Here is a 27,191-nt window from a genome sequence, read left to right on the forward strand (position 1 = left end):
TCCCCGCCTCCCTAACCTGTTCTTCCTCCCACCTATGCCCTCCTCCCACCTCAAGCCGCACCCCCATCTCCTACCGACTAACCTCATCCCGCCCCCTTGACCTGTCCGTCCTCCCTGGACTGACCTATCCCCTCCCTAACTCCCCACCTACACTCACCTTTACTGGCTCCATCCCCGCCTCTTCGACCTGTTTGTTTCCTCTCCACCTATCCTCTCCTCTATCCATCTTCTATCTGCCTCCCACTCTCTCCCTATTTATTTCAGAACCCCCTTCCCCTCCCCCTTTTCTGATGAAGGGTCTAGGCCCGAAACGTCAGCCTTTCTGCTCCTATGATGCTGCTTGGCCTGCTGTGTTCATCCTGCCCTGCACATAATTACAAGACAAACCAGCCCATTCAACACAATTGGTTTGTGTTGCTGATTATCCTCCATACCCGCCTCTTTTGTCTTATCCTACTGACATGCCCTTCTATTGTGTACTCCTTCATGTACTCCTCTGACTTCCTATTTGGCTCAACTCCCCCTTGTGGGACCAAGTTCCATATTTTCCCCACTCTCTGGGTAAAGATGTTTCTCCTAATACATCTCAATCTTCTGGAGGAAGGAGAAAAGCCCCCCACTCCCCAAACTCATTAATTATTTTCTCAGTTCCACCGATGGCCAAGTGGCTGATTGTAGAAGGCCTATTGCCTGCCTGTTCAATCTTTGTTGAATTCTAATAATTTAAACAACTATTTATAGCAAATTGAGTCAGTTTGGGATAGCTACATGTCATTGTCCTATAGGGAGTATTTAAGAGGAGGAGTTTTACAGAGTTTGCACCAGATTGGATTTGTTCTAGATCTGGAGAAATTAGGAAAGAGGAACTCACAATTGTACCAATGTTTGTTGTAAAATTTGTTTCAGTGAACTGTTTGTCTTGCCTCACGATCCAATTTGCTGAAAAAAAGAAGCCCCTCAACTTTCAGAAGGATGTACAGCACCAAGAAACGAAATGCTGAACATTCGTAGCTTGCGCGCCAGATTGAGAAAACTGAAATCTGGAGATGTGTGTGGGTTGAAAGCCAAAGAAGGAAGTATTGTGGCTGGACTGTTCATGTTGATGGTATCCATCATGCAGCTCATTTTTGAAGCGGGGCATTTTCGTTACTTGAGGCCTCAGGTTATTTCTAGCTCCATGAATCAAATTACCAGACTTCAAATATACAGCATCATATCAATTATCTTTGTCTGTCTCACTGTGATCGCAATTATTGTCTTATTCCTATCTATCTGGAAGGAGGTGTTCTGGGGAGTAGCAGGCTACATCATTTGGATATTCTCATATGAGATTGTACAGATTAGCCTCCTGAGTTTGTCACTGCCTGATCAAAATTGGTTCCCAAGCAGTGTGCGTGTGTTGCAATGGTTTGGGCTCGTCACACGTCTGCTTTCGCACATTTTCTGGATGATTTTTGTGACTGCACATGCAATCGAATTGTACAAAACCATCAGGAACACTGATGATCCCGTGAAAACCAAGCGGAAGACTCCACCAAAGCTCAAATTTGCAAAAGTTAAGGAACTGGGTGTGTAATCGTGCCCCACAGTTTGTGTTGTCAGGTGACATTCCTTCTTCGACCAAAGAAACGTTCCTCCAAGCCATATTGGGCTTCCTCCAGACTGTCGTCCCACAGACAGTGAAGGCCAGGTCCGCTCCTTTCAGATGCAAGTTGACACAATGGCATCCTTACGAAAGGTTAAACCTGCAATGCCCACAAATGTCCAGGATTTTAACCTATGGTGGATTATTGGGATGCCTATTAAATATGTTAAAATACGTGTAAATATGGATGTATATTGTATATTTTACAGCACTGTCCAGACCGATAAGGGTACAATATATTTTTGATTTTTTTAAAATACCGTACTGATCGAAACATTTGTATATAACTCCGGTTGATTCTAAAGACTAATTGTAACCCTTTTTTAAAAATTAAGTTGTTACAATTAATAATTCTTATTAAAAAGTTAACATTTTGTTTAGTTCTGTTTCTTAGTTCATTTGTAAATGGAGGATAAGCTCCTAGATTGCCCAGTTGGTAATACCAGCAAAGGAGTAACTGCTGTGCAGTAACATTTTCCATTATAATAAGAGCAGCATTTCAGATCAATGAGTCATAAATAGTGTAATAGAGCATGAAAGCAAAGAACTTATGAAGTATATTAATTGAGTCTGATTCTAGGCACCACGCTTTATGAACAATGTCAAGGCCTTAGAGAAGATATTTGTGATGTGGAAAGACTGAACAAGCTGGGCTCATTCTCCTGAGAACGGGGAAGGTTCAGGCGAGATTGAATAGAGGTGTTTGAAATCATGGATGTGGGTAGAGAAATTGTTTGCGATGCAGGAAATCACAGGACATGGAATAAAGGTAAGTGTGAATGGAAACAGAGGGCAGATAATTTTTACCTTTAGTGCAGCAAGTTATGGTGATCTGGAACACACTGCCTGAAAGGGCGGTAGAAGTAAATTCAATAGCAGCTTTGAAAAGAGAATTCAGTAACTACTTAAAGGGAAAAGAAGTTGCAGGACCATGCCAAGAAAGAGGAGGGAAGGGCAATTAACTTGATGGCTCTTTTAAAGACTTAGTAGAGACAACGTGCAACAAAGAGGTTGAATGGGGAGGTGTGTGTTACTGGGACTGGGTGATTGGCAGTGGATAAATATGTCTGCTGTCAATAAATTGCATCAAGACAGGATCAAATTAAATTAGTCAGAGACCTCACACTATTCAGGTTCACACTAAATCCTGCTCTAATTCAGATGTGTTGTGAAGCCATGTGCCAACTTTGGCTGGTTAAACCATAAGGATCAACATGAATTTAAAATTCACAGACCACTTTTTGTGATCTTTCAGCAAAACATCTGCTCTCCCTCTAAACCATGCTGATGTAGATTAATATTATAGAATTATAAAACAGTTACAGCACAACCTTTTGGCCTGTTTTGCTCCCGCCTGCCTGCATGAGCACAACTCATTTTGTCTCACTTGTTTCCACCACCCCCCCACCATAGTTCTGCAATTTTTTTCCTCATGTTGCCATTGGTTCTTTTGCCAATTACCTTAACTCGGTGCCCCCATGTTCTTGATTCTTAAAGCAATTGGATCAGTTTCTTCCCATCTACTCTGTCTAGACCCCTCATGATTTTGAACTTTTCTATCAAATCTTCTCTCAACTTTCTGTTTTCAAGGGGTTCAGCTCTTATTTTGAGGGGCTAGTTAGCTCAGTTGGCACAACAGCATGGTGTGATCCCCATTCTGGGAATTACATTCTCACTCTTCCTTGTAGCAAGATCAATCACAGCACAACCTATAGTTAGGCAACCCTCTCATAATCAAGGATGCTCGCTGAAGTTAAAGAAACATAAATTCCTTGCTTTTCAAGTGTTATTTTTCACCTACAGCAGAGAGCTGTAATCTCACTAAATCTTGAGTTAATTAGCTTGTGTTACAAAATATCCAGGATCCAGCTGACATTGTATAAAAACTGTCAAATCAGAAAGGACAACCATGCTCTTTTTTAATATATATTTAATATATTTAACTGTAAACATCAACATTTTATTGTTCTACAAAACCGAGGAATTGGCATATTGTATAAAAATACAACCATTTATGCCACAGTGATGGGACAGAGACAGTAACACTGATATATCAAGAAATGTCAACAGGAACAGAATTAGCAGTAAATGCAGGAAAAGTTCACTGGAAAGATAGAATTCCTCAGATGGTGATGTTCTATGGTTCTGATTCTACGAATTGCTTTGCGGAATTAAAAATTCATTTTCAGGTCATTGCCATATGCGAAACCAAGGTCTTTGTTTAATTTAAATTGTGGTTAAGAACCTTATTTGTGAGGAGCATTAATGCTTTTAGTAATGGCAGGGTAATCTGGGAGAAACAGACTGTTTGATTGGGTGATCCAATCAGTTAGCAAGCAACATATGCTTTCTGAATAGCCATGAGAAGTCAGAATGTAGTGAAGATAGACAGCTTGGATGTCCAATGAGGAAACTTGTTTGGAGGTCATGTGATAACAGCTGGAATATAGCCCATTAGATTTGGTGATGTTTAAGGGGAGGGTGACTCGAATGCAGGATTACAATCATTGTCCTCTTTGTCCACAGCTTCCAGTGGCCAGGGTCACCAATTCAGCGCTGGGTTTACAACCAACTATTTATTTTCATTTGTGAAAATTAGTTGGGATCCTTTAGCAAGGGGTGTACGCAGTGGTAATATCCCTCCTGCTGAACCAGAAGTCCCATCTGCTCCAGAGGTGTGTCATACATTCTCTGAACAGGTTGATTAAAAATATCTATACCTCTCACACCATTCAAATTGGGAACTAGAGTCAGATGTCAAGCAGAAAGTGGAGTTGGTAAACCGAAATAGACGTGCATTTGTATAGCTCTTTTGACAACCTTTGGATATCCCAAAGTGCTTCACAGCCAATTTGCACTTTAGAGGTGTCATCATAATTACAGTGGAATCATGGTGGATGGTTGGCACATGGCAAGTTTCCAGAAACAGCGATGCAGTGAATCCTAGAATCCCTACAGTGTAGAAGTAGGCCATTCAACCCATTGAGTCCACAGCGACCCTCTGAAGAGCATCCCACCCACCCATACCCTATCCCAATAACCCTGCATTTCCTGTGGCTAATCTACACAGCCCCAGACACTATGGGCAATTTGGCATGACCAATCCACCTAACCTGCGCATCTTTGGATTGTGGGAGGAAAGTGGAGCACCTGGAAGAAACCCACGCGGAAATGGGGAGAATTTGCAAACTCCACCTAGACAGCCATCCGAAGCTGGAATCGAACCTGGGTCTCTTGCACTGTGAAGCAGTACTGCTAGCCACTGAGTCAATGTGCTACCCCTGTGATGACCAGATCACCCATTTTTTGTGATATTGATTGATTGTGATATTGAGGAATAAATATTGGCCAAGTCACTAGGGATATCTGCCCTGCTCTTAGTGAAAGTAGTGCCAAGGGATCTTTTACATCAACCCAAGCCTTGGTTGAATGTCTCATCAGAAAATCAGTGCCACCAACTGTGCAGCACTCTCTGAGTACTGACAGACTTCATTTTTGCATTCAAGCCCTACATGGATTCAAACCCAGAGTCTTGTGACTCAAAGGTAAAAATCCTATCAACTGACACAAAAGCTGTGATTTTAGTGATCAGGTTTCTAAGGAGGCCAGAAGTTAGATAGCGGAAGTGGTTTGGAAGAGAATTCCCAAGAAATGTGTGCCAATAGAATGAGAATGAGCCACATATCAGAGACTAGAGAGGATATCTCACGCTGTAACCTCACAACCGGCCATAGAATGATGGAACAGGCTGGAGGGGACTGAATGTTTCTCTCTAATTGTGGAGATTATTACACTAGATCCAATTCACAAGATCTCAGAGGGACCTGGTGGAGTTTGAGATGGAAAAATACAAAATGAGCCCAAGGTGCGTGATGGCTGCCCTGGGAAGATAGCCCCCGTGGTTAGGTCACACTTTCATCAACCCCATGAAAGTTGAGTCTTTCTCCATGACAATGGCCGCAGAATTTCGAGGAATCACCAGTTCTATTATGTCTCCTTTTTGTAGCCTGTAGATACCTTCAAAAGGAGAACACAGAAAACAAATTATCTTCACTGTTAAAAAATGTGTAAGTGCATTTTTACAGGGAACTACATAAGTATACGACGAAGAAGGGGATAATGGATTATTCTGAAGGCAGAATGAGAACAGCTGAGAGCAGCAAAAATGCTGGCAAGAGCATAGTTCTTTGAAAATGGAGTTGCAGGTAGACAGGGGTGGTGAAGAAGGCGTTTGGCACACCTGCCTTCATTGGTCAGTGCATTGTGTATAGGAGTTGTACAGGACATTGATTAGGCCACTTTTAGAATACTGTGTTCAGTTCTGGTCTCCCTGCAATAGAAAAGATGTTGTTAAACTTCAAAGGGTTTGGAAAAGATTTACAAAGATGTTGCCAGGATTGGAGGGTTTGAACTACAGGGAGAGACTGAATAGGCTGTGGCTATTTTCCCTGGAGCGTCGGAGGCTGAGGGGTGACCTTACAGAGGTTTATAAAATCGTGAGGGGCATGGATAGGGTGAATAGCCATGGTCTTTTCCCTAGGGTAGGGGAGTCCAAAACTAGAGGTCATTAGTTTAAGATGATAGAGGAAAGATTTAAAAGGGACCCGAGGGGCAACTTTTTCACACGGAGGGTGGGGTTGTGTATGGAACAGGCTGCCAGAAGAGGCAGGTACAATTACAACATTTAAAAGGCATCTGGATAGGTACATGAATAGAAAGGGTTTAGAGGGACATGGGCCAAATGCTGGCAAACAGAACAAGATCAGTTTAGGATATCTGGTCGGTGCAGACGAGTTGGACCAAAAGGTCTGTTTCTTTGCTGTACAACTCAATGACTCTGAAAGGCCTGTTTATACAAATTCTTTGAATATAAAACCTTGCTGACAGGAACAGGTGGAATCCATTCAACCTCACAAACCTTAGTGTCATTCAATGAGAATCATGGCAGATCTGCAATCAAACTCTATATACCTGCCATTGTTTCATATCCTTTATATGTTCAGGTAAGAGTGCTCTAACAATGTCAGATTTAAAATTAAACTACTGAGCATCAAATGACCATTTCTGAAAAAAGATTTCAACATTCTTCCATACTTGTTAGTGCAGAAGTGTTCCCAAATTTTATGCTGAAGGAGATCTGGTTCTAATTCCAGAGATAGTAGGATAGTAGTTCATCCACTTCACCAAAACTTCCACCCCAACCTTAAGTTCACCTGGACCATCTCTGATACCTCTCTCTCCTTCCTGGACCTCTCTGTTTCCATCTCTGGGAACCACCTGGAAACCGATATCCATTTCAAGCCCACCGACTCCCACAGCTACCTAGAATACACCTCCTCCCACCCACCTTCCTGCAAAAATGCCATCCCCTATTCCCAATTCCTTCGCCTCCGCCGCATCTGCTCCCAGGATGAGGCATTCCACTCTCAAACATCTCAGATGTCTTCGTTTTTCAAGGACCGCAACTTCACCCCCTCAGTGGTCAAGAACACCCTCGACCGTGTCTCCCGCATTTCCCACAACTCATCCCTCACACCTCCTCCCTGCAATAACACCCAAAACAGGATCCCCCTCGTCCTCACGTACCAGCCCACCAACCTCTGGATCCAGCGCATCATCCTCCGACACTTCCGCCATCTGCAATCTGACTCCATCACCAAAGACATTTTTTTCCTCTCCACCCTTATCTGCTTTCATGAGGGACCACTCTCTCCGTGACTCCCTTGTCCGCTCCACACTCCCCTCCAACCCCACCACACCCGGCACTTTTTCCTGCAATCGCAGGAAGTGCTACACCTGCCCCTACAGCTCCTCCCTCACCCCCATCCAAACTGTGTTCAGTTCTGGTCTCCTTGAAGGAGACCTTCCACATAAAGCAGATGTTCACCTGCACATCTGCTAATGTGGTATACTGTATCCGCTGTTCCTGTTGTGGCCTCCTCTACATCGGGGAAACCAAGCGGAGGCTTGGGGACCGCTTTGCAGAACACCTGCGCTCGGTTCGCACTAAACAACTGCACCTCCCAGTCGCAAACCACTTCAACTCCCCCTCCCATTCCTTAGATGACATGTCCATCCTGGGCCTCCTGCAATGCCACAACGATGCCACCCGAAGGTTGCAGGAACAGCACCTCATATTTTGCTTGGGAACCCTGCAGCCCAATGGTATCAATATGGACTTTACAAGCTTCAAAATCTCCCCTCCCCCTACCGCATCCCAAAACCAGCCCAGCTTGTCCCCACCTCCCTAACCTGTCCTTCCTCCCACTTATCCCCTCCTCTCACCTCAAGCCCCACCCCCATCTCCTACCTACTAGCCTCATCCCTCCCCCTTGACCTGTCCATCCTCCCTGGACTGACCTATCCCCTCCCTAACTCCCCACCTACACTCACCTTTAGTGGCTCCATCCCCGCCTCTTTGACCTGTCTGTCTCCTCTCCACCTATCTTCTCCTTTATCCATCTTCTGTCCACCTCCCCCTCTCTCCCTATTTATTTCAGAACCCCCTTCCTCTTCCCCATTTCTGAAGAAGGGTCGAGGCCCGAAACATCAGCTTTCCTGCTCCTCTGATGCTGCTTGGCCTGCTGTGTTCATCCAGTTCTACACCTTGTTACCTCTGGTTCTAATTCCAGTTCACTTTTTCCAGACTAGCCAAGGGAAACAGTTTCTCTCCATCTATCATATCAATTCCCCTATTGTCTTTAAATTTTGATCAAATTCCACTCAAATTCCAAAGAATTGTATTCCAAAGAACACAAATGAATATGTGTAGTTTCCACATATAATTTAAATCTTTACATCCAGGTGTCTTTCAAATGAGTCTATTCTGCTGATCCTTCCCTTAAGCTTTGGTGCCCAGTATTAAATCTGGAGGACCCTGATCGATCTATAATGCCTAGCTGACATTCACAATGCAGCGCCACATTGGAGGATGTGGCACCTTGCAGTTACTCTGCTCTGTCTGCCTCTCAGGGTAGTTGTAAAAGATGCTGTGGCTGTACAGTATGTCAAAGGGGAACATCAGAGTCCTATCCAATATCTATATGCAAACCAACGTCACAGAAAATATCGATTATCTAGTATTTTGTCACATTTATATTAACGTTTGTGGAGCCTGTTTGCATTTCCAACATTACAACAATTGCACCGTCAAAAAGGCATCTCATTGTTTGTAACGAGTTTGACTCCTTGAGGCTGTAGAAATACAATCTATTTTGAAAGTCTAACATCTGAGTAAACGAGTCATTCCAAACAGGGGAACTGAGTTAAGAGTTATTGTCTTGTAGTGCCATTACTTGGGTTGAAAACAAGTAATGTATTTGAGCAGTTTAATAGAAAAAAACTATGTCCTCTGATGGTGGGCAATCCAGAACATGAGTTGGGGATGGCTAGAAGCTTAAAATTCAAGCCAGGCCACTCGGATGATTTCAGGAAGCAGTTTTTAACCTGAACAGGAATCTAATATTCTTGAATAGATTTGTAGCTTGGGTTGTGGATGCTGTGGTTGGTTTGCTTGCTGAGCTGGTTCATTAGTTTGCAGTTTTCATTACCCTGCTGGGTAACATCATCAGTGCAGCCTCTGATGAAGCATTGTTGTATTTGCCTGCTTGCTATTTAAACTCTGGTATCCACTGGAGTTGATGACCTCATTTCCGGTTTTTCTTTGCAGTGGTGTATATATAGGGTCTAATTCTATGTGTTTATTGATGGCCTTCTTGGTGGAGAACCAGACCTCCAGGAATTCCCGTGCCTGTCTCTGCTTGGCTTGTCCTAGGATTTTGACATTGTCCCAATCGAACTGGTGGTCCTCCTTGTCTGTATATATAGAGATGAGTGAGTATTGGTCGTGTCTTTTTGTTGCTAATTGGCGTTCATGTACTCTCGTAGCCAGCTTTCTTCCTGTCTGTCTAATGTAATGTTTGCTGCAGTCCTTGTATATTACGTTGGTTCTGTCTGTAGTGGGTAAGGGGTCTTCGGTTCTTGTTAGCAGCTGGCGTAGGGTTGATATAGGTTTGTGTCCCACTCTGATGCCCAGTGGCCGTAGGTTAGAGAACTGACCACAAGACTCCTACAGCCACTGTGCATCAGAGTGGCACACAATCCTACATCAACACTGCACTGATGATGTTATCCAGCAGGGTAATGAAACGTCTGCAAACTAATGAGCAGGGATATTTTGAGTGCTGTCCATCTGATAAAAAAAACTGTTGAGGCTAGTAGCCTGTTGTAACTTTCAAAACTGACATTGACAGACCTTTGTTTGGCAAGGGAGTTAAAGGTTACAGAACCAAAGTGGCTAGATGCAGTTAAGGTACGGATCAGGTATGGAAATTGATTCATTGGGCAGTCTTGAGGCTGAATGGCCTCATCCTGCTCCTCTTTGTTAAAGGATCGACATTCCTATTTGTAAGTTACTTCCCAGAACAGAGCAAGGAAGACTTGTTGCAATTATATAGGACTTTGATGAGGAGTACTGTAGGCACTTAGTCTCCTTACATGAGCAAGGTTGTGTGAGAGGTGCTGCAACAAAGGTTCACCAGACTGATTCCCAGGATGAGAGGGTTATACTATGTGGAGCGATTCAGTACAATAGGCTTATATTACTGGAGCTGAAAAGAATAAGATTTGATTTCATCGAAATGTATAAAGTTCTTACAGGACTTGAAAGGTATATGTCAAGAAGCTCTTTCCCTGCCTGGAAAGTGTTGAACCAAGGGGCATTAGTTCTAGTAAGGCATTGGTCATTTAGGATCAAGATGAGAAGAAATGTCTTCAGTCAGATAGTTATGAATATTTCCTTCGGAATTTTCTACTTCAGAGAGCTGTAAGTGCTCAGTCAATGAGTATATTCAGGATTGAGATTGATAGACTTCTGGCCACAAAGGGAAACAAGATCTAAGAAGGGTGGAAGACCACCGGAGATCTTTTTGGATGGTGGAACAGGTTCAAACGGCTGAATACCCTTCTCCTGCTTCTATTCCTTATGCTCTTACAATGGAGTTCTTGATGTATTAGAAATATATATTTGTTGAGTTTTAATAGCTATCACTGTCAATAAGTATATGCTTAATTGAGTGGAATTGAGTACAAGAGTCAGGATGTCATGTTGCAGCTTTCTAAGAGTTTGGTTAGGTCACATTTAAAATATTGCATTCAATTCTGGTTGTAACATTACAGGAAGAATGTAGAGGCACTGGAGAGAGTGCGGAAAAGGTTTACCAGGATGCTACCTGGATTATAGAGTATGAGCTATAAGGAGAAGTGAGAAAAACTTGCGTTGTCTTCTCTGGAGTAGTGGATGCAGGAGGGAAACTTGTCAGAAATCTATAAAACATTGAGATGCATAGAAAAGGTTGAGGGTCAGAATCTTTTTCCCAGAGTTAAAATGTTTAAAACTAGGGACATGCATTTAAGATGAGAGGAGGGAAGTTCAAAGGAGATGTGAGGGGCAATTTTTTTTTTACACAGAGTGGTAAAGGTCTGGAATGTGCTAACAGGGGTAGTGGTGGGTGCAGATTCAATAGGGATGTTCAAGGGACAATCAGATAAGCACAGGAATATTCAAGGAATGAAGGGAAGTGGACCAAGGACAGACAGAAGGTATTAGTTTAATTTGGCATCATATTCAGCACAACATTGTGGGCCGAACGGCCCATTCCTGTGCTGTACAGTTCTATGTTCTAATAGAAGCAATTATGGAAAGAGACTTTAATGGGGGATTCTATACACAATGAACATGGAAATTGTCATCCTAATTGTTGAATTCTGACAGTTTGCTAACATTATAATAACCTGAAGCTCCATTATACAGTGGTCATTTTAGAATCACATGGATATAGAAAGCCTCCAGGCACAGCAGAATGTAAGCCAAGTTAGACAGAGATAGCCATTAATAGTCCTGAGGTCATTTTCCCTCTGACAAACAGGGAATAAAAGGAGATGGTATGAATGGGGACACATCTACATTGGAACAGGGGGTTCAATAAGCAGAAGAGAATGCTTACCTGCACTGTAGCAGGTGTTGAAAGGCTGTTCCTCTGGCATATTCTGAGTGCATCTGAGCAGCGTCTCTCCCTCTTTCTGCCTTTTCTGTTCCTTTCTTTTCACGACATGACCCATGACAAATGTATGGTCCTGATACAGGACCTGGGCAAAGTGTCGAAATGGCTCAGTCAGTACTGGAGTTGTACTAAGCCCTTTCTCCAATGTCCGACCCCATCTAGATTTCTAGTTACAGCATGATCTCCTCAAATGAAGGAACACAGTGCATTCTAGATCACAACAATTTACTATTGTAAATCATTTAATGCTCTGGGGAATGTGGGTTTGTTTGAATTGCACTGTAGCAATGTGATTTTAAATTAGAACTCAAGAAAGGTCTAGCCTAATGGTGACCATTTAACCACCATTGATCATGTTTAATCTATCATCTGGGTTACTTATGCCCTTTAGGGAAGGAAATGTGCCACCCTAACCTGGTCTGGCCTATACGTGACTCCAGGCCCACAGCAATTTGATGGATTCTTAACTGGAACTATTTGGGATGGAAAATAAATGCTGGCCCAGCCAGCAATGCCCATATCCCATGAACATACTGTATTGATTTTGTTGATTTCATTATTCATATGCTCATTTTTTTTCTTTCATTTATTCCTTCATTAATTTGCTCCGCTCACTCATTTATTCATTCATTCATTCTTTCCTTCAATCTTTCCTCCCTCTTTCTCTATCATTTCGCCTCCTCCATCAAACCAAGTCAATATTCAGGGATCAGCGCCAAATGGGACAAGGGGCTACACCCATCACTAACCAAATCATCTGGTTTGAGTTTCTGGCTATTGAAGATGCATCCTTCTCCTTACCTGGGTGTAAATAAGATAGTAACCATTCCCTTTAATGGCGATTGTACTGTTGTTCTGTTCAAAGGATTCCCCAGTGTGTAAGATCTTCTGCCAGTGAATAATGGTACTGTCACCTACAAGAAGCATCAGGGGAGGGCACAGAAGAGAATGCACATGATCATTCTGATAAATATCACCAGCCTTCCTCAGTGAACTCTGTATCTTCTCCTCTTTCTTTAATCACTTGGATGTCTTCCAGTGCCTCACCCACTCTTCACTGAGAAGCTAAGATAGCAAATAGTTACAGTTCAATTGCCTCGCACTATCACAGCCTACCTCAATCTTGTCCTTAGCCGTTAACTATGAATGTCCGCTTGATAACAGGGGCAGCATTGGTCATTCTCCATTAAGGAAGTTTACTTGAGACCCTTCACCCCAGACATGGTTTGCAGTCTTCCAGTTCTGGACTATCACTTGTCCTCCTCTCCAACCCATAAATCCAACAAACCTCACTAGCCTCAAGGAACGTAGGAACAAGAGTAGGCCATTCGGACTTTTCAAGCCTGTTTTGCAATTTAATTAGATCTTAGCTGATCTGTATTGTCACTCCATTTACTCATCTCAGTTCCATAATACAGCTCCTTACTCAACTAAAAGTTTCCAATTGACTCTCAACCTTGACAGCATTTTCAGGCTAGAGATTTAAAGATTTTTTTCAATGTTTCTTAAACAGCATCTTCCAAACCCATGACCTCCACCACCCAAAAGGACAAGGGTGCCAGATACAGGAGAACACCACTTTCTGCAAGCCATGCATCAGCCTGACTTGGAAATATATCACTGTCCCTTCAGTGTTGCTGGGTCAATATCCTGGAACTCCCTCCCTAACGGCACTTAGTGTGTCCCCACACCATACAATGCGACAGTTCAAGGCGGCAGTTCACTACCACTTTCTCAAGGTCAGCTAGGGTTAAGAAATAAATGCTGGCCCAGCCAGCGACACCCACAACCTATTGAAGGATAATCTCTAAAAGTGCTTCTTAACATCACTCCTAAATGACCTGCCTCTAATTTTAAGTTCTGAATACTCTCCACCAGATGGTTTTGTTTCTCTTTATTGAACCTATTGAACCTTTTAATCAAATTCTACCAATTATCTGATCTTAAGCTATCACCCCTGGAACATTTAGAAGCTGTTCACCCTCATCTCTCCCTTCCAACTTATTCCTTTCCACTTACCCTGGCCCTATATACCACCCTCCCATTTCTCTGTCCCACTCATCCCCTGCCTCTGCTCTTTCTCTCTTCCTGTCTTGTTTTCCTCCATCTCCATCTTTTTCCACATCCCCTCCACCTTCCTCAACCCTCCCATTTCTCCAAATCACCACCTCTCCCAATCTCCTGTCTCTCTCCTCTCCCTCTCTCTCCCCCCCACTGTCCCTCTCAATCTCCTTCCTTCTATCAATTCCTCCAACCTCCCCATCCCTCTCTGTGTCTCTCCCCACCTCTGTTCTCTTCTCCATTTCCCTCTCCCTCCCAACCCCCTCCTACATACCACCCCTCCATCCTCCTAAGACATCTAATACCCAATCCTTTCCTAATGACTTCCTCTCCAACATTCCTGTTGGAATACTCAGGAGTTGCTGAGGATGATACAAGGTTCTGGAATTCTGTTCCCCGGGACCAAAGTCCCACAGTTTGTTCATGACCATTGACAATATCCCAGCCATGACTCACCCTGTAATTGATAAGAGGACGGTACCAAGTGGATCAATGAGTTTCTTCCTGGAAGGAATGAGAACAAGGATCAGTGATGATGGTTATAGCTCAAACCCAAACCCCATGGCATCGCTCACAGGTGGGGTCGCTTACAGGTGCATTCAAATCTGCTCCATGGCCTTGCTTTTCCCTCACTCGTGCCTGAACTTTGCTGAAAAAGAGACACACATGCTGAAGATTTCCATCTTGCACGCATCAGGACAAATGCAAGAACGCCAAATTTGAGGCGATCACCACAATGTACTTCACAAGAAAGGGATGCTGATTGTACGTTAAGTTGACCCATGAGGCATTGCTGGGAGACGGCAACAGCAAACTATATGGTTCTTTTTCTCCTGTAGAGTAAACTGTTGTGATATTTTAAAATTTGGCAATCTTGCGTTTGTCCTGATGCGAGCAAAACTTTGGTCTTTTCAGCAATTACTCCACCTTCCTCAAGGCCCCGCTCAAAAGATTAAAGTCCCCCTGCAATTGTGCAGAGCTTTGGCGCAGTCAAACCAGAAGTACTGTGTACAGTTTTGGTTCTCATAACTAAGGAAGGACATAGCAGGAATGGAAACAAGGTTCATTAGAGAGATTGAATAGACAAGGCCTACAGCGTTAGAATGTGCAAGAATGTAAGGCTTCCCTATTGAAACATAAAATTCTCAAGGAGCTTGATTGTTAGTAGCTGGGATAATGAATTTCCTTATAGGAGACTATGACATAGGGTTACAAGAAGTCAGCAATTTTAGACTGAGGTGAAGAGAAATGCCATCACTAAAGAGCGTTGTGAAATTTTGTGATTATCTTAGACGGTTATGAATGAGTACATTGAAAACTGACGGAGATTAATAGAAGTTTTAGGAAACTAATAAAATTGTGGAATAGGATGGGCAATTGAGGTAGAAGTCAGCCATACTTATGTTGAATGGTGGAGCAAGCAAGACAGGCTGCAAGAACAAAATTTTGCTCTCATTTCTTATACACAACCGTTTGACATCTCAGATTGCTGTGCTCCTCTGACCACTACCTCTTGTCTACTTCCCTGCCCCCACCACCACATTCTTAACTGCACCGTTGCTACCTTCAGTTGCCTGCACCCTAAACTTTAAAATACTCTTCCTAAACCTCTCTTGCCTTCCTCTCCCTGCCACCTCCTTTAGGACGCTCTTCAAAAACCTCCCTGTTTGCCCGAAAACTTTTGGCTACCTCTCATAACACCTCCCTGCGTGCCTCAGTGTCAGACTTTTGTTTGGAAATTGCAACTGTGAAACGTCCATTTGCAAAATTGCAGGCGCTGCAGAAATACAGATTTCCGTTCTTATTGAAAGTCGAATGATCAGCCCTGATCAAGTTCAGTAGCAGTGCAGGCTCAAAGGATCAAGTGACCTATTCCTGCTCCTGTTTAGAACATTTCAATAAACACAGATTGCATCAATCTGCGACTCAACCTCAACGGAAATGGCAATTTATGCTCAGTGAGAATAACGGACTATCTACAGAGATGAAACTTCTCTGTCTCAGCCCCGAGTAAATCCATCTGGGCGGAATTAGTTTGAGGGACAGTTTCCAATATCAGAGGAACTTTACCGTCAGCAAGAACATTGCTATAAGGCAAAGTGAAAAATGTACTGAGTCAGCACTTCAGTTTCTACCATGCCCTTCACAACCTGAGGCATTGCTGCTGCCTCCTCCCCCTCCAGCACTTTACACCCGTCCAAATAGTTTTTGCAATGTAGTCACTGTGCTGATGTAGGAAGCATGGCAGCCAAATTGTGCACAGCAAGCTCCCATGAACGGCATTGCCATAATGCACCGATAATCCGATTTCGTGAGATTGTTTGAGGGATAAGCGTTGGCCCCAGGACCATTGAATCCATGCCCCTGAGATTGGCACACCATCTGTGAAACTGGTACACTGCCTCTGAGGTTGGTACACTGGCCCTTAAAATCGGTATACGACCTCTGAGATTGGTACGCTATCCGTCAGATTGGGAAATAGCTCCTGAGATTGACTGACCTAAATGTACCAATGTCCAAACTGGGGCTGAACGTGCCGAGAAAGAAAAGGAGATCAAATTATTTTCTTATGCTCACTTCTCTGCCTGTGCCTCAGTTTGCTCCCGGAGTCTCGTTCCACGCGGAGAGTTTGTCGCTCTGTTTCCCTGCGTTGGAAGTGGGCGGGATGCGGGGGTTCCCGTTGTGGAGGTATGGGTGAGGTGTTGCCAGGTGACCTCGTGTTACCCATCGCACGGGAGACCTGTGGGTAGAGCCCGGGTCAGAGGGTCATTCCAAAACAGAAACACAAGTCAACAGACTGAGTTTGGGCCTCAAACTTTGAGGGGGTTAATCTGGAAAATTCCCAAAGTGCGCTGCCCCAAGGTGAGAAATTTTTCAAAATGCGACATCTAATGTCATTTCCTCCTCTTTCTGAGCCATCATTTGGCATCCGGGGCTGTACTTGGTCTAATCAGATCTTATTCCAAGTCCCATTTATACTGTAGTGTTAGCTGTGGGCTAGTGCACAGAACCTAAGGGGCAACTTTTTCATGCAGAGGGTGGTGCACTATGGAATGAGCTGCCAAAGGAAGTAGTGGAGGCTGGTACAACAACAACATTTAAAAGGCACCTGGATGGGTTTATGAAAAGGAAGGATTTAGAAGGATATGGGCCAAATGCAGGCAAATGGGACTAGATTAATTTAGGATATCTGGTTGGCATGGATGAGTTGGACCGAAGGGTCTGTTTCCGTGCTCTATGACTCTTATGACTCTTGCCTCTGTGACCTCAAGAGGTCTACTGCAGAGAGCTTTTATTCCCAGTGGACAGCCCCCAGTGTGGGAGTGAGCACTGTTGGTGGTTAGGCCAGCATTTGTTTCCCAACCCTAATTGCCCCTTCAGCCATTTCAGAGGGTGGTTAAGAGTCATATATAGGCCAGACCGGGTAAGGATGGCAGATTTCCTTCCCCACTGGACATTAGTCAACCAGATTTTTTTTTACAAAAAGTTACCACCGTTTAATTAGGACCATCATTGAGACTAGCTTCCAGTTGGAAATTTTATGAATTGAATTTAAATTTCAGAATTTGAACCCAAGTCTGTAAAGCATTGACCTGAGCCACTGGAGGCCAGTTACATTACCTTTCCTATTATTTCAAAAATAAGCTTTATTCATAAAAATATCTTTGTGTACATGCATAATCGCTAAAGCAGTTAGGTTCTGTACAGTAGCATATGAAGAAACAAATAAATGTTGGAGTGTGATTCTATCCCACAAACAAACCACCAAAGGCATTACTTACTTGTACAAGACTATATTTACATATATTTTGTGGCATCGAGACAACTCAACGGACTCCCATTTAACTTTGGCAGAAAGACCTCAGGTGGTGGTCTTTCCCCACTGTGCCTTGGCGGCAGCTGCCCCAAGTTTTAGTGTTTCCCTCAGCATGTCCTCCTGGACCTTGGAATGTGCCAGTCTGCAACACTCTGTCAGGGTCAACTCCTTGCTCTGGAAGACCAACAGGTTTCGGACAGACCAAAGAGCATCTTTCACCGAGTGGATGGTCTTCCAGGTGCGTTCATATTTGTCTCAGTGTGCATCTCGGGGAACAGGCCGTAGAGCACAGAGTCCTGCATCACGGAGCTGCTTGGGATAAACCTCAACAAAAGCCACTGCCTCTTTCTCCAGACTTCCTTTGCAAAGGCACATTCCAGAAGGAGACGCGTGACAGTGTCTACCCCCTCACAGTTGCTTCGAGGGCAGTGTGCGATGGAGCAGAGAGTCCGGGAGTACTAAAGGATCTCACAGTTACTGCCCTTCTCACCACCAACCAGGCAATGTCTTGGTGCTTGATGGAAAGTTCTGGTGATGAGACATTCTGCCAAATGACTTTGACAGTCTGCTCTGGGGACCACGTGCCAGGATCCGCCCTCTTCTTTTTCCCTCAGGGTCTCAAAAGTGCTACGTGCTGACCAGTCCCTGATGGACCTGTGGTCAAAGGTGTTTTTCTTTGCAAACGTCATCACAAGGGATGGGTGATACAGAACGGTTCAACTACTTGGAGTATTCCTCAGCAACAAGGCCAGTCCCATCCTTCGCAACACATGGGACAGGTAGAACCTCAGTACATAGTGACGCTTGGTGTTTCTGTACCGAGGGTCTACACACAGCTTGATGTAGCCACACGCACAAAGGTGGCCATCAGGATGAGGGCGGCACTGGGTACTTTACCCGACCCCGCCCAAACCCCCCACATCCACAGTCTTGTACGTGGTGTCCCTGCAGACACAGTCCATCTTAGACCTCCAGATGAAATTGAATATGGCTCAGGAGACTGCAATGGTCCAGGTTCGGGGAATGGGCCAGACAACAACAGACAGACAGCCTCACCCATTGACATTAATGGTACACCATCAAACCCTTGTGGAAATGCAGACTCTTTCCTTAAATGCTGCTTGCAAGTTACAGAGGCTCCTCACCCTTGTCCGTTGGCTTGGCTTCAGCAGTTACTCTTTTCGGGAATTAGAAGGGGAATTTCTATTGAGAAATCAGCAATGAGCAGCATATTTGCTGGTTACAGAGAGCATGGGGGAGACAGCAAATCATTGGCACTAGCTTGACTATTCCATAACCTCAGAGTTCAGAGTTGCAGATCCCTGCAACGAAACAGGGCAGAACATTCTGGAATTACACCAAGACCCTGTCGATGCCTGCCAAAAGAAACGAAGGGCAAGCCAAAGATTAATTGGAAAAAATGATTTCTCCCTCATTGCTGGCTTCAAGGATTTTAAACAAAACTTTAGACTTTATTGTCACATGTGCTCAAGTACAAAAGTACAGGAGTAAAGTGAAAAGTTTTCAATATTGCCACTCACGGCGCTTTCTGAGGGACAAGGACCTGGGTACAAAAATTTAAGAACAATGTAGAAAGAAATACAGAACTAATTTAAAAGTTAAACATTACAGTCACTTAGTATAGCGTAACGTATAATAAAATTAGAAGTTAGACATTACAGGTCCTAGTCAAAAAAAAAGTAGTAAAGATAAAAGTTCAAACATTTTGTTGATGCAATGCTGTAATTACATACAGTAAATGTCGAAATGTCAAGCTATTCCTCCTAAGATGCTCCCAATTTCCCATCAGAAGCACAGTTAAAGGGAAAGTTGTTAAAGGGACAAAAACCTGCAGCAACTCCTGTTAACACTTCGCCCCCTGTATTTGCTGACCGGCATCGGTTCTCGGTGCAGCGACGTTCCCATTTTGACATTCTCTTCCTTTGTTGGCCAATCCCTCTACAGCCTCCCCTCCTCTATATGTCCACAACTTCCTCCAACCCCATGAACCTCTGAGATCTCTGCACCCCTCCAATCCTGGCATCGAGCATTCCCTATTTCCCTCGCTCCACCATTGGCTAGCCTTGCCTTCAGCTGCCTGAGGCCTTAAACTTTGCAGTCACCTCCCTAAAGCTCTTAATCTTTCTCTCGCTTTCTCTCTCCCCTCCTTTAAGACCTACAGCTTTAGCCAAGCATTGGATCCCCTGTCCTCATATCCCCTTGTGTGGCCCCTGTCAGAAATACTTTGACTGGTTTTGCTATGCTAAAATGCTATGCAGCTGCAGGTTGTTCTTAAGTTAATCATTCTTAACTTGCTACAATTCTTAACTTTAACGATTCTGAATATCTGATCAAAACTGTAGGGTGACAGAGCACGAGAGGCCATTCAGCCCACTGTGCCTGTTTTGAAACTGCCCAATTAATTTTACTCTCCTCTGCTCTTTCCTCAACTGCCCCTGCAAACACCCCTCCTTTTGTGTAGATACCCTATTTGCTTTTGAGGGTCACTGCTGACTATCAGGAATTGCATTGCTGTAAGATGGACAGCTTTCTCCTGGGTCGTTTTGGCTTTATCTTAAAGCACATTCCTCATTTGTCTAACTTCCTGGCAACAGTCCTCAACTTTACACTGCCCTCGAAGCAACTGTGAGGGGGTAGACACTGTCACGCATCTCCTTCTGGAATGTGCCTTTGCAAAGGAAGTCTGGAGAAAGAGGCAGTGGTTTTTGTTGAGGTTTATCCCAAGCAGCTCCGTGATGCAGGACTCTTGTGCTCTACGGTCTGTTCCCCGAGATGCACACTGAGACAAATATCGAATGCACCTGGAAGTCAACCAGATTTTTTTTTACAAAAAGTTACCACCGTTTAATTAGGACCATCATTGAGACTAGCTTCCAATTGGAAATTTTATGAATTGAATTTAAATTTCAGGATTTGAACCCAAGTCTGTAAAGCATTGACCTGAGCCACTGGAGGCCAGTTACATTACCTTTCCTATTATTTCAAAAATAAGCTTATTCATAAAAATATCTTTGTGTACATGCATAATCGCTAAAGCAGTTAGGTTCTGTACAGTAGCATATGAAGAAACAAATAAATGTTGGAGTGTGATTCTATCCCACAAACAAACCACCAAAGGCATTACTTACTTGTACAAGACTATATTTACATATATTTTGTGGCATCGAGACAACTCAACGGACTCCCATTTAACTTTGGCAGAAAGACCTCAGGTGGTGGTCTTTCCCCACTGTGCCTTGGCGGCAGCTGCCCCAAGTTTTAGTGTTTCCCTCAGCACGTCGTCCTGGACCTTGGAATGTGCCAGTCTGCAACACTCTGTCAGGGTGAAATGCTCCACCTTGGGAGCAGATGCTGTGGAGACAGAGGAATTGTGAGTATAGGATGACATTCTTGCAGGAGGGTGGGTGACAGGAGGTGTAATCCGGGTGGAGATTGGAGTCAGTGGGTTTGAAATAGATGTCGGTGCTGAGACAGTTACCGGAGACAGAGACGGAAGGGTCCAGGAAGGTGAGGAAGGTGTCGGAGATGGTCTGGGTGAATACTGAGGTTGGAGTGAATGGTGTTAGTAACGTTGATGAACTGTTCAAGCTCCTCATGGGAGCACGAGGCAGTGCTGATACTGTCATCAATGTAGCGGAGGAAGAGATAGGGGATAGTGCCAGCGTAGCTGCGGAAGAGGGACTATTCCATGTATCCTACGAAGAGGCAGAGATAGCCTGGGCCCATGTAGGTGCCCATAGCCACCCGTTTAGTTTATAGGAAGTGGAAGAGTTTAAGGAAAAGTTGTTGACAAGTTCCATTAAGCAGATGACAGTGTCTGTGGAAGGGGACTGGTTGGGCCTGCGGGAGAGGAAGAAACAGAGGGCTTTTAGGCCCTCCTCATGGGGGATACTGGTGTCGAAAGACTGGATATCCATGGTGAAGATGAGGTGTCAGGGTCCGGGGAATTGAAAGTCTTGAGGAGGTGGAGGGTGGGGGTAGTGTCCCAAATGTAGCTGGGGGGGTTCCTGGACCAGTCGACATTGGTTCAATGAGGCCACCTTTTCATCCAACCCATCTCCCCAGAAAATTAGCCTGGGGTTTCTTTATACTCACCAGAGACATTACCACCACGCCGCTGCCTCCCTATTGGTCGACTGAAATGTGCACTTCTGTGGTGTCCTGCCTTCCCATAGCCAATCAGAATCTGAATACACTCATTTTCCAATGGACGCTTCGTGACTCCTGGTTAAATGGTCATTGTCCTTTCCCTGTTCACTGATTACCAACATTTTCCTTATGTAGAATGTACAGCAACAGACTATTCGGCCCATCTGCTCTCAGCTGTATTCAAGCCCTCATCTCGTCCAATCAACAAGTCCTTCCAATCCTTTCTCCCTCCTGTTATCCTGCTAAATAGTTCTTTCCTACTTGACCAATCCTAGTTGGGACAAGTTCTACATTCTCCACACTCTCTGGGGAAACGCTTTCTCCCAAATTCCCAATGGGATTTATTGGTGACTATTGCATAATGACGGCTTACAGTTTGGGTTTCTCTTCAATATACCCCCCATCCTATTAGGGACATAGAGATATGCAGGATGCAAACAGACCCTTTGGTCCAACTCGTCCATGCTGACCAGCTATCCTAAATTAATCTAGTCCCATTTGTCAGCATGTGGTCCATTTCCCTCTAAACCCTTCCTATTCATATATCCATCCAGATGCCTTTTAAATGTTGTAACTGTATCCACCTCCACCACTTCCTCTGGCAGCTCATTCCATACACGCACCACCCTCTGGATGAAAAGGTTGCCCCTCAGGTCCCCTTTAAATCTTTCCCCTCTCACTTTAAACCTATGCCCTCTAGTTTTGGACTCCCCTAACCTGGGGGAAAACGCCTTGAACTGTTCACCCTATCCATGCCCCTCATGATTTCATAAACCTCAATAAGGTCACCCATATGCTTCTGATGTTTCGGGGAAAATAGCCCCAGCCTATTAAGCCTCTCCCTATATCTTCCAACCCTGCGAACATCCTCGTATATCTTTTCTGAACCCTTTCAAGTTTAACAACATCCTTCCTATAGTGGGGAGACCAGAATTGAACACAGTATTCCAGAAGTGGCCTAACCAATGCCCTGTACAGCCGCAACATGACCTTCCCAACTCCTATACTCAATGCACTGACCAATAAAGGCAAGCGTACCAAACAGGGTTACCATCTTCTCTATTGTCAGCCTGATCAAAACCAACCCGTCCTTGCTATGATTTTTCTGTTGTGCCTTGCCACATCTAACTTGGTGGTTAATCTTTCTCCATCCCTGGACAATTCCTCTTCTCACATTCACTGCCCAGAGGCAGCTCCAATCCATTGTGTTGCAAAGTCCTTCCAGGGTAGGGGCAAATCAAAAAAAACATATCTACCCCAGTCAGAATGGGAGATCAAACCCTGGGCCTACGACACACCAGGCGCCCCACCCCCCAGGAAACTGTGTTACCATGGCAACGTACACCTCCACATCGCCATCTGGATAGTGACAGCAGAGGCTCCTATATCCTTTGCTTGCACATTGACCTGGGATCTCTCCTGCTGTCACTGCATGCTATTGGAGTGTGTTGGAAGGACTTTTGAGACCCAACCAGTTTGGCCCCATTGTCGACCGCGTTGTTTCTTTTGCCGTCGAGCCCCGGAGTGGAGTTGCAACCTGGAGTTCCTCGCTCAGAGGCAGGGACACTACCCACCGCACCCTCAGACCTCCTGTCCTGGAGGATTAACCACTCTCTACTCCATCCCGCGCCACCCCCTCCACTGAAACATAAATATTCCGGCTCAGTTCAAAGCTTGTGGGGCACTCCAAGACTAAAGCACAGATGAATGTAAAACTGAAATTAATATTCACCTGGGAATAACCCTTGGTGAGTAATGCAACTTGTCAATACTTGCAATTACATCACACACAGCCAAAACAATGGTCCCTTCACATTAACACTTTTGCTTAGTCACTGTATCAAAAGAATATTCCAGATAAAGAGATATTACTGCAACGGTCAGGCCGTTTGAATCTGAATTTCTCTCTCAATGCCCGTCTCCCTCCTCCCCCACTCAAGTACTGGCTTTGCCAACCTTCTAGCAGGATTCCCCAGATGCTTTCATTAATCTCCAGATGAAAGCCGGAACCAGGAAACACTTTCAGAGCAGAATTATGTCTTCATTTATCAAATTTCATTGGAAGACGTACCCACTTCTGCAAAACAAAACTGGAGATCAAGTCTGTGTGGCCAAGAGCTAGGATTCAGCCAACCAGGAAATCAAAGGTTTTCTCATTTCTTGATTGTTTGTTGGAGGCCATGGGGAGGTCAGATCTGTCACAATGAGCCACTTGTGTGAGGGCTGGGATCATGGCCAAAACTGGGCCCAGTTGGCAGCCTTTAGTCCCAGTGTCCTGTCCTTCTGAATCAAACCAATCATCCACTAACTGAGTCAACAAGGTGTAGAGCTGGAAGAACACAGCAGGCCAAGCAGCATCAGAGGAGCAGGAAAGCTGACGTTTCGGGTCGGGACCCTTCTTCAGATAATCATCCACTAACTGTTGCCCATCTCTATTTGACCCTTGAGGTGGTGTTGGTGAGCTGCCTTCTTGAATTGTTGCAGTCCATGTGCTGAGAGTATACTGTAAGGGAGGAACTTCCAGGATTCAGCGACACTGAAGGAACAGCGATTTATTTCCAAATCAGCATGGGGCATGGTTTGGAGGGGAACGTGTAGATGGCAAGGGAACCATGCATCTGCTGCCCTTGTCCTTCTGGATACCAGAGGTCACAGATTTGGAAGATGCTGTAGAAGGAGCTTTGCTGCAGTGCATCTTGTAGATGCCACGCACTGCTGCTACTGAGTCCTGGTGGTGGAGGGACTGGTTGTTTGTGGACATTGTACCAAACAAACAGGCTGCTTTGACCTGGATGGTATCAAACATCTTGAGTGTTGTCAGAGCTGCACCTATTCAGATAAGTTGAAAATATTCCTTTGCACTCCTGACTGTTGCCTCGTAGATGGTGGCAGGTCTGGGGGGTCAGTAAGTCACCCACAGCTGTGGTATATGCACATTTGCATCTTGATACCCCCATGCTACCAGGGAAACTGAGCTATCTGGTGAGGAGATTTAACCCACCAGCAAGCGCAAGCCTAGAACTAAGACTGCTCCTATAAAACCATCGACTTGGAAGAGTCAAACTTGTACATTCTTTTCCCCATTGATTACTCTGACAAGCCCTTTCAACACATCCACTGCCGTCCTGTGCCACCCTTTGCACCCAGTCCTGATCACCCATCACCCCTCCGTGCTCACTGACCCAGCTGACTCCCTGCCCAGCAAAAATGCCTTGATTTTAAAATTCCATCCTCGTGTTCAAATTCTTCCACTGCCTCTCCAACCGCTATAACCGTCCGAGATCTCTGCACTCTGCCAATTCTGGCCTCTTCAGCATCCTTGAATTCCACCTTTGGCAGTCACACTTTCAGCTGGCTGGGCCATGAGCTGTGGAATTCCCTCCCTAAACCTCTCTCCACCATCACCCCGCCACACACACCCCCCCTGCCCCCCCACTGCCCCCTCTCTCTCCTCCTTTAAGGCGTTCCTCTTCAACCAAACATTTGGTCAACCGTCCATTGTATCTCTAGCGTGGCTTGATAATCTTGCCCATTAACTGTTCCTGTGAAGCAACTGGAGTTTCGTAATAGGTGCCTCGTGGACTCCTCACGGATAAGGCAAGCCTTGAAGTTCCTTGACCAGCCACCTCCACATTCCCGCTTTCTGGTTGCCTAACCCTCCAACTCCTCGCACTCCCAATTCCCACAGGACAATCAAAAAGTGGGCAGAGTCTGTTTTCCCCTTCGCTCCAGTGACTCCCAGCACTTTTAAGGCATCTTACAGCTAGTTTAAAAAGAAACACGGGAGAGAGAGAGAGAGAGAGAAAATAAGAGTGAATAAAAATCCTGTGAGACTTCTCTCCTGGGCTAACTCCCAGCAGCTTAATTCAATCTTCTGGTTCCTGAGGTCCTGGGACAATCCTGGTCCTGCAGTGAGGCCTAACCCAGAGTGGTTAGGCAAAGTAGCTTCCTTACAGAGATGAGGGGTCGTAGGTCAAAAATCCCATAGCTGCCGAATTCTCAACCACTTGTCAGGTTATTTAAGAAGTCACATCCTTTGCGTTCGGCAAGTAGGGGACACATTCTAGAAACTCCGGCTGTTAACCCACAACCCCTTTGCAGAACCCGAAGTGACAGGAGGTGGCCATTGGGCCCATCGTGAGGAGGCCTATCCCCATCCAGCCTGCTCCTTTATATTGGCCCTGCAATATACTTTCCCCCCCTCAATCCCTTTTCAAATTCCTTTCATTAAATTCCTTTCCGTCCTCACCTCCCTTTCAGTCAGCATGTTCCAGATTACAACTCCCAAATTTTAGTTTTTTTTGACAAACCTCGCTTCTCCACCCCCTGTTACTGATGGCTGTCTATTTGAACACAAATTTTGATTTCAGTTGTAGGCTCCTGGCAGAGCAACAAGAGCGAGGAAGCCTTAAGGACATATCAACTGACACTATCCAGCTCCTCTTCCTACAGGTTTCTACACGAACCCACACCTCTTGTCCCTTGCAAAGAGCCACGAAGGGAAATAGTTGCAAACTCACTCACGTCCAGTGACTCGCCGTCGGCCTCCCGTCTGCTGCCCTGGTCACTGCACTCCGCCCTCAGACCCTCCAGCTCCCTCCTGAGCCTCGCCACTTCGGCTGAATGCAGCATCTGGGCGGCCAGACACAGCAAGACTCCGGCCAGAGAGGCTACCCCCAAGGAGACCGGTGAAACCATCTGCTTTCCTCTTGCAGCCGGGCGACAGAAGTGATGTACGAGTTGCAGGAGCGGAGGTGCTGGCTTCTGGTCTAAAGTGGGAGGGGAAACTTTCACTGAGTCAGGTCCCAGTTTTCAGGAATTGCTAAACAGGCTGCCTAAAACAATCAAATAACACGGCGCAGAAAATGTAGTCATCCCTTGATCGTTTGTACATCTGGCTGGCGGGGGAGAATCACGCTGTCCAGCTCCACATTCTGCTTGTATTCTGGTTAACAGAGCGAAAGCTGGGATGCAGGGGGCAGACAGCTGCTGCTCAGGTGCACATCTGGTTAAGGGAGAGGAAGCAAAGAGTGTTGGAACCATCAGGTTTCCAGCTGGGAGAGTTGACGCTGATTCCCCCTTCCCCTGCCTCAGCCTACAATGTGTGACGATAATGTCATCGGTTCAGGAACCCAACCAGAGACTGGGTCGGGGAGGGGTGGGACGAGGATCCAAATCCTATAATCCTTACAGTGTAGAAGCAGGCCATTCAGCCCATCAAGTCACACTGACCCGCTGAAGAGCATCCCATCCTATCCCTCTATAACACTGCTGTTACCACGGCTAATCCACCCTAACCTGCACATCCCTGGGCACTTTTAGCACGGCCAATCCACCCTAACCTGCACATCCCTGGACACTACGGGACAATTTAGCACGGCCAATCCACCCTAACCCGCACATCCCTGGACACTATGGGACAAGTTAGCACGGCCAA

The 27,191-nt window shown here is 45.1% G+C and overlaps 2 protein-coding genes across 8 annotated transcripts in view; one reads left to right on the forward strand and one right to left on the reverse strand.

Annotated features, from left to right (window-relative positions):
• LOC109937883 (transmembrane protein 217) overlaps nt 1-1,932 on the forward strand; it is a 3,541-nt gene extending 1,609 nt beyond the window's left edge. For all 6 annotated transcript variants that reach the window (XM_048620212.1, XM_048620213.1, XM_048620214.1 and 3 more), the window contains exon 2: nt 907-1,932. In XM_048620212.1, coding sequence (XP_048476169.1) covers nt 995-1,576 — 582 coding nt within the window. In that variant the 5' untranslated portion in view covers nt 907-994 and the 3' untranslated portion in view covers nt 1,577-1,932. The remainder of the gene's footprint in view (nt 1-906) is intronic.
• Nucleotides 1,933-4,791: 2,859 nt separating this feature from the next.
• Nucleotides 4,792-26,506, reverse strand: LOC109937884 (tumor necrosis factor ligand superfamily member 13-like). Of its 2 annotated transcripts, none has more exons than XM_048620204.1 (6): nt 26,279-26,506; nt 16,345-16,507; nt 14,224-14,271; nt 12,508-12,620; nt 11,650-11,744; nt 4,792-5,662 (listed from the first exon to the last, which is right to left on the reverse strand). In XM_048620204.1, the coding sequence occupies exons 1-6, from the start codon at nt 26,450-26,452 to the stop codon at nt 5,548-5,550; spliced, it is 708 nt and encodes a 235-aa protein (XP_048476161.1). In that variant the 5' UTR covers nt 26,453-26,506; the 3' UTR covers nt 4,792-5,547. The 2 variants fall into 2 exon arrangements, with proteins under 2 accessions (XP_048476161.1, XP_020391969.2); XM_020536380.2 differs by having other exon boundaries at nt 11,650-11,791.
• Between the last annotated feature and the right edge of the window lie 685 nt (nt 26,507-27,191).

The sequence above is a fragment of the Rhincodon typus genome, chromosome 45, assembly GCF_021869965.1.
Source record: "Rhincodon typus isolate 14 chromosome 45, sRhiTyp1.1, whole genome shotgun sequence".
NCBI classification, from domain to species: Eukaryota; Metazoa; Chordata; class Chondrichthyes; order Orectolobiformes; family Rhincodontidae; genus Rhincodon; species Rhincodon typus.

Bases quoted from the DNA above. Each gene is read 5' to 3' on its own strand.
- LOC109937884 (XM_020536380.2), bottom strand. From the start codon at position 26,452: ATGGTTTCACCGGTCTCCTTGGGGGTAGCCTCTCTGGCCGGAGTCTTG. The intron at 11,792-12,507 runs GTAAGGAGAAGG...CACTTTGCCCAG, and splicing joins ACTATCTTATTTACACCCAG to GTCCTGTATCAGGACCATAC. The intron at 5,663-11,649 runs GTAAGCATTCTC...CTCCTTTTGAAG, and splicing joins CAACACCTGCTACAGTGCAG to GTATCTACAGGCTACAAAAA.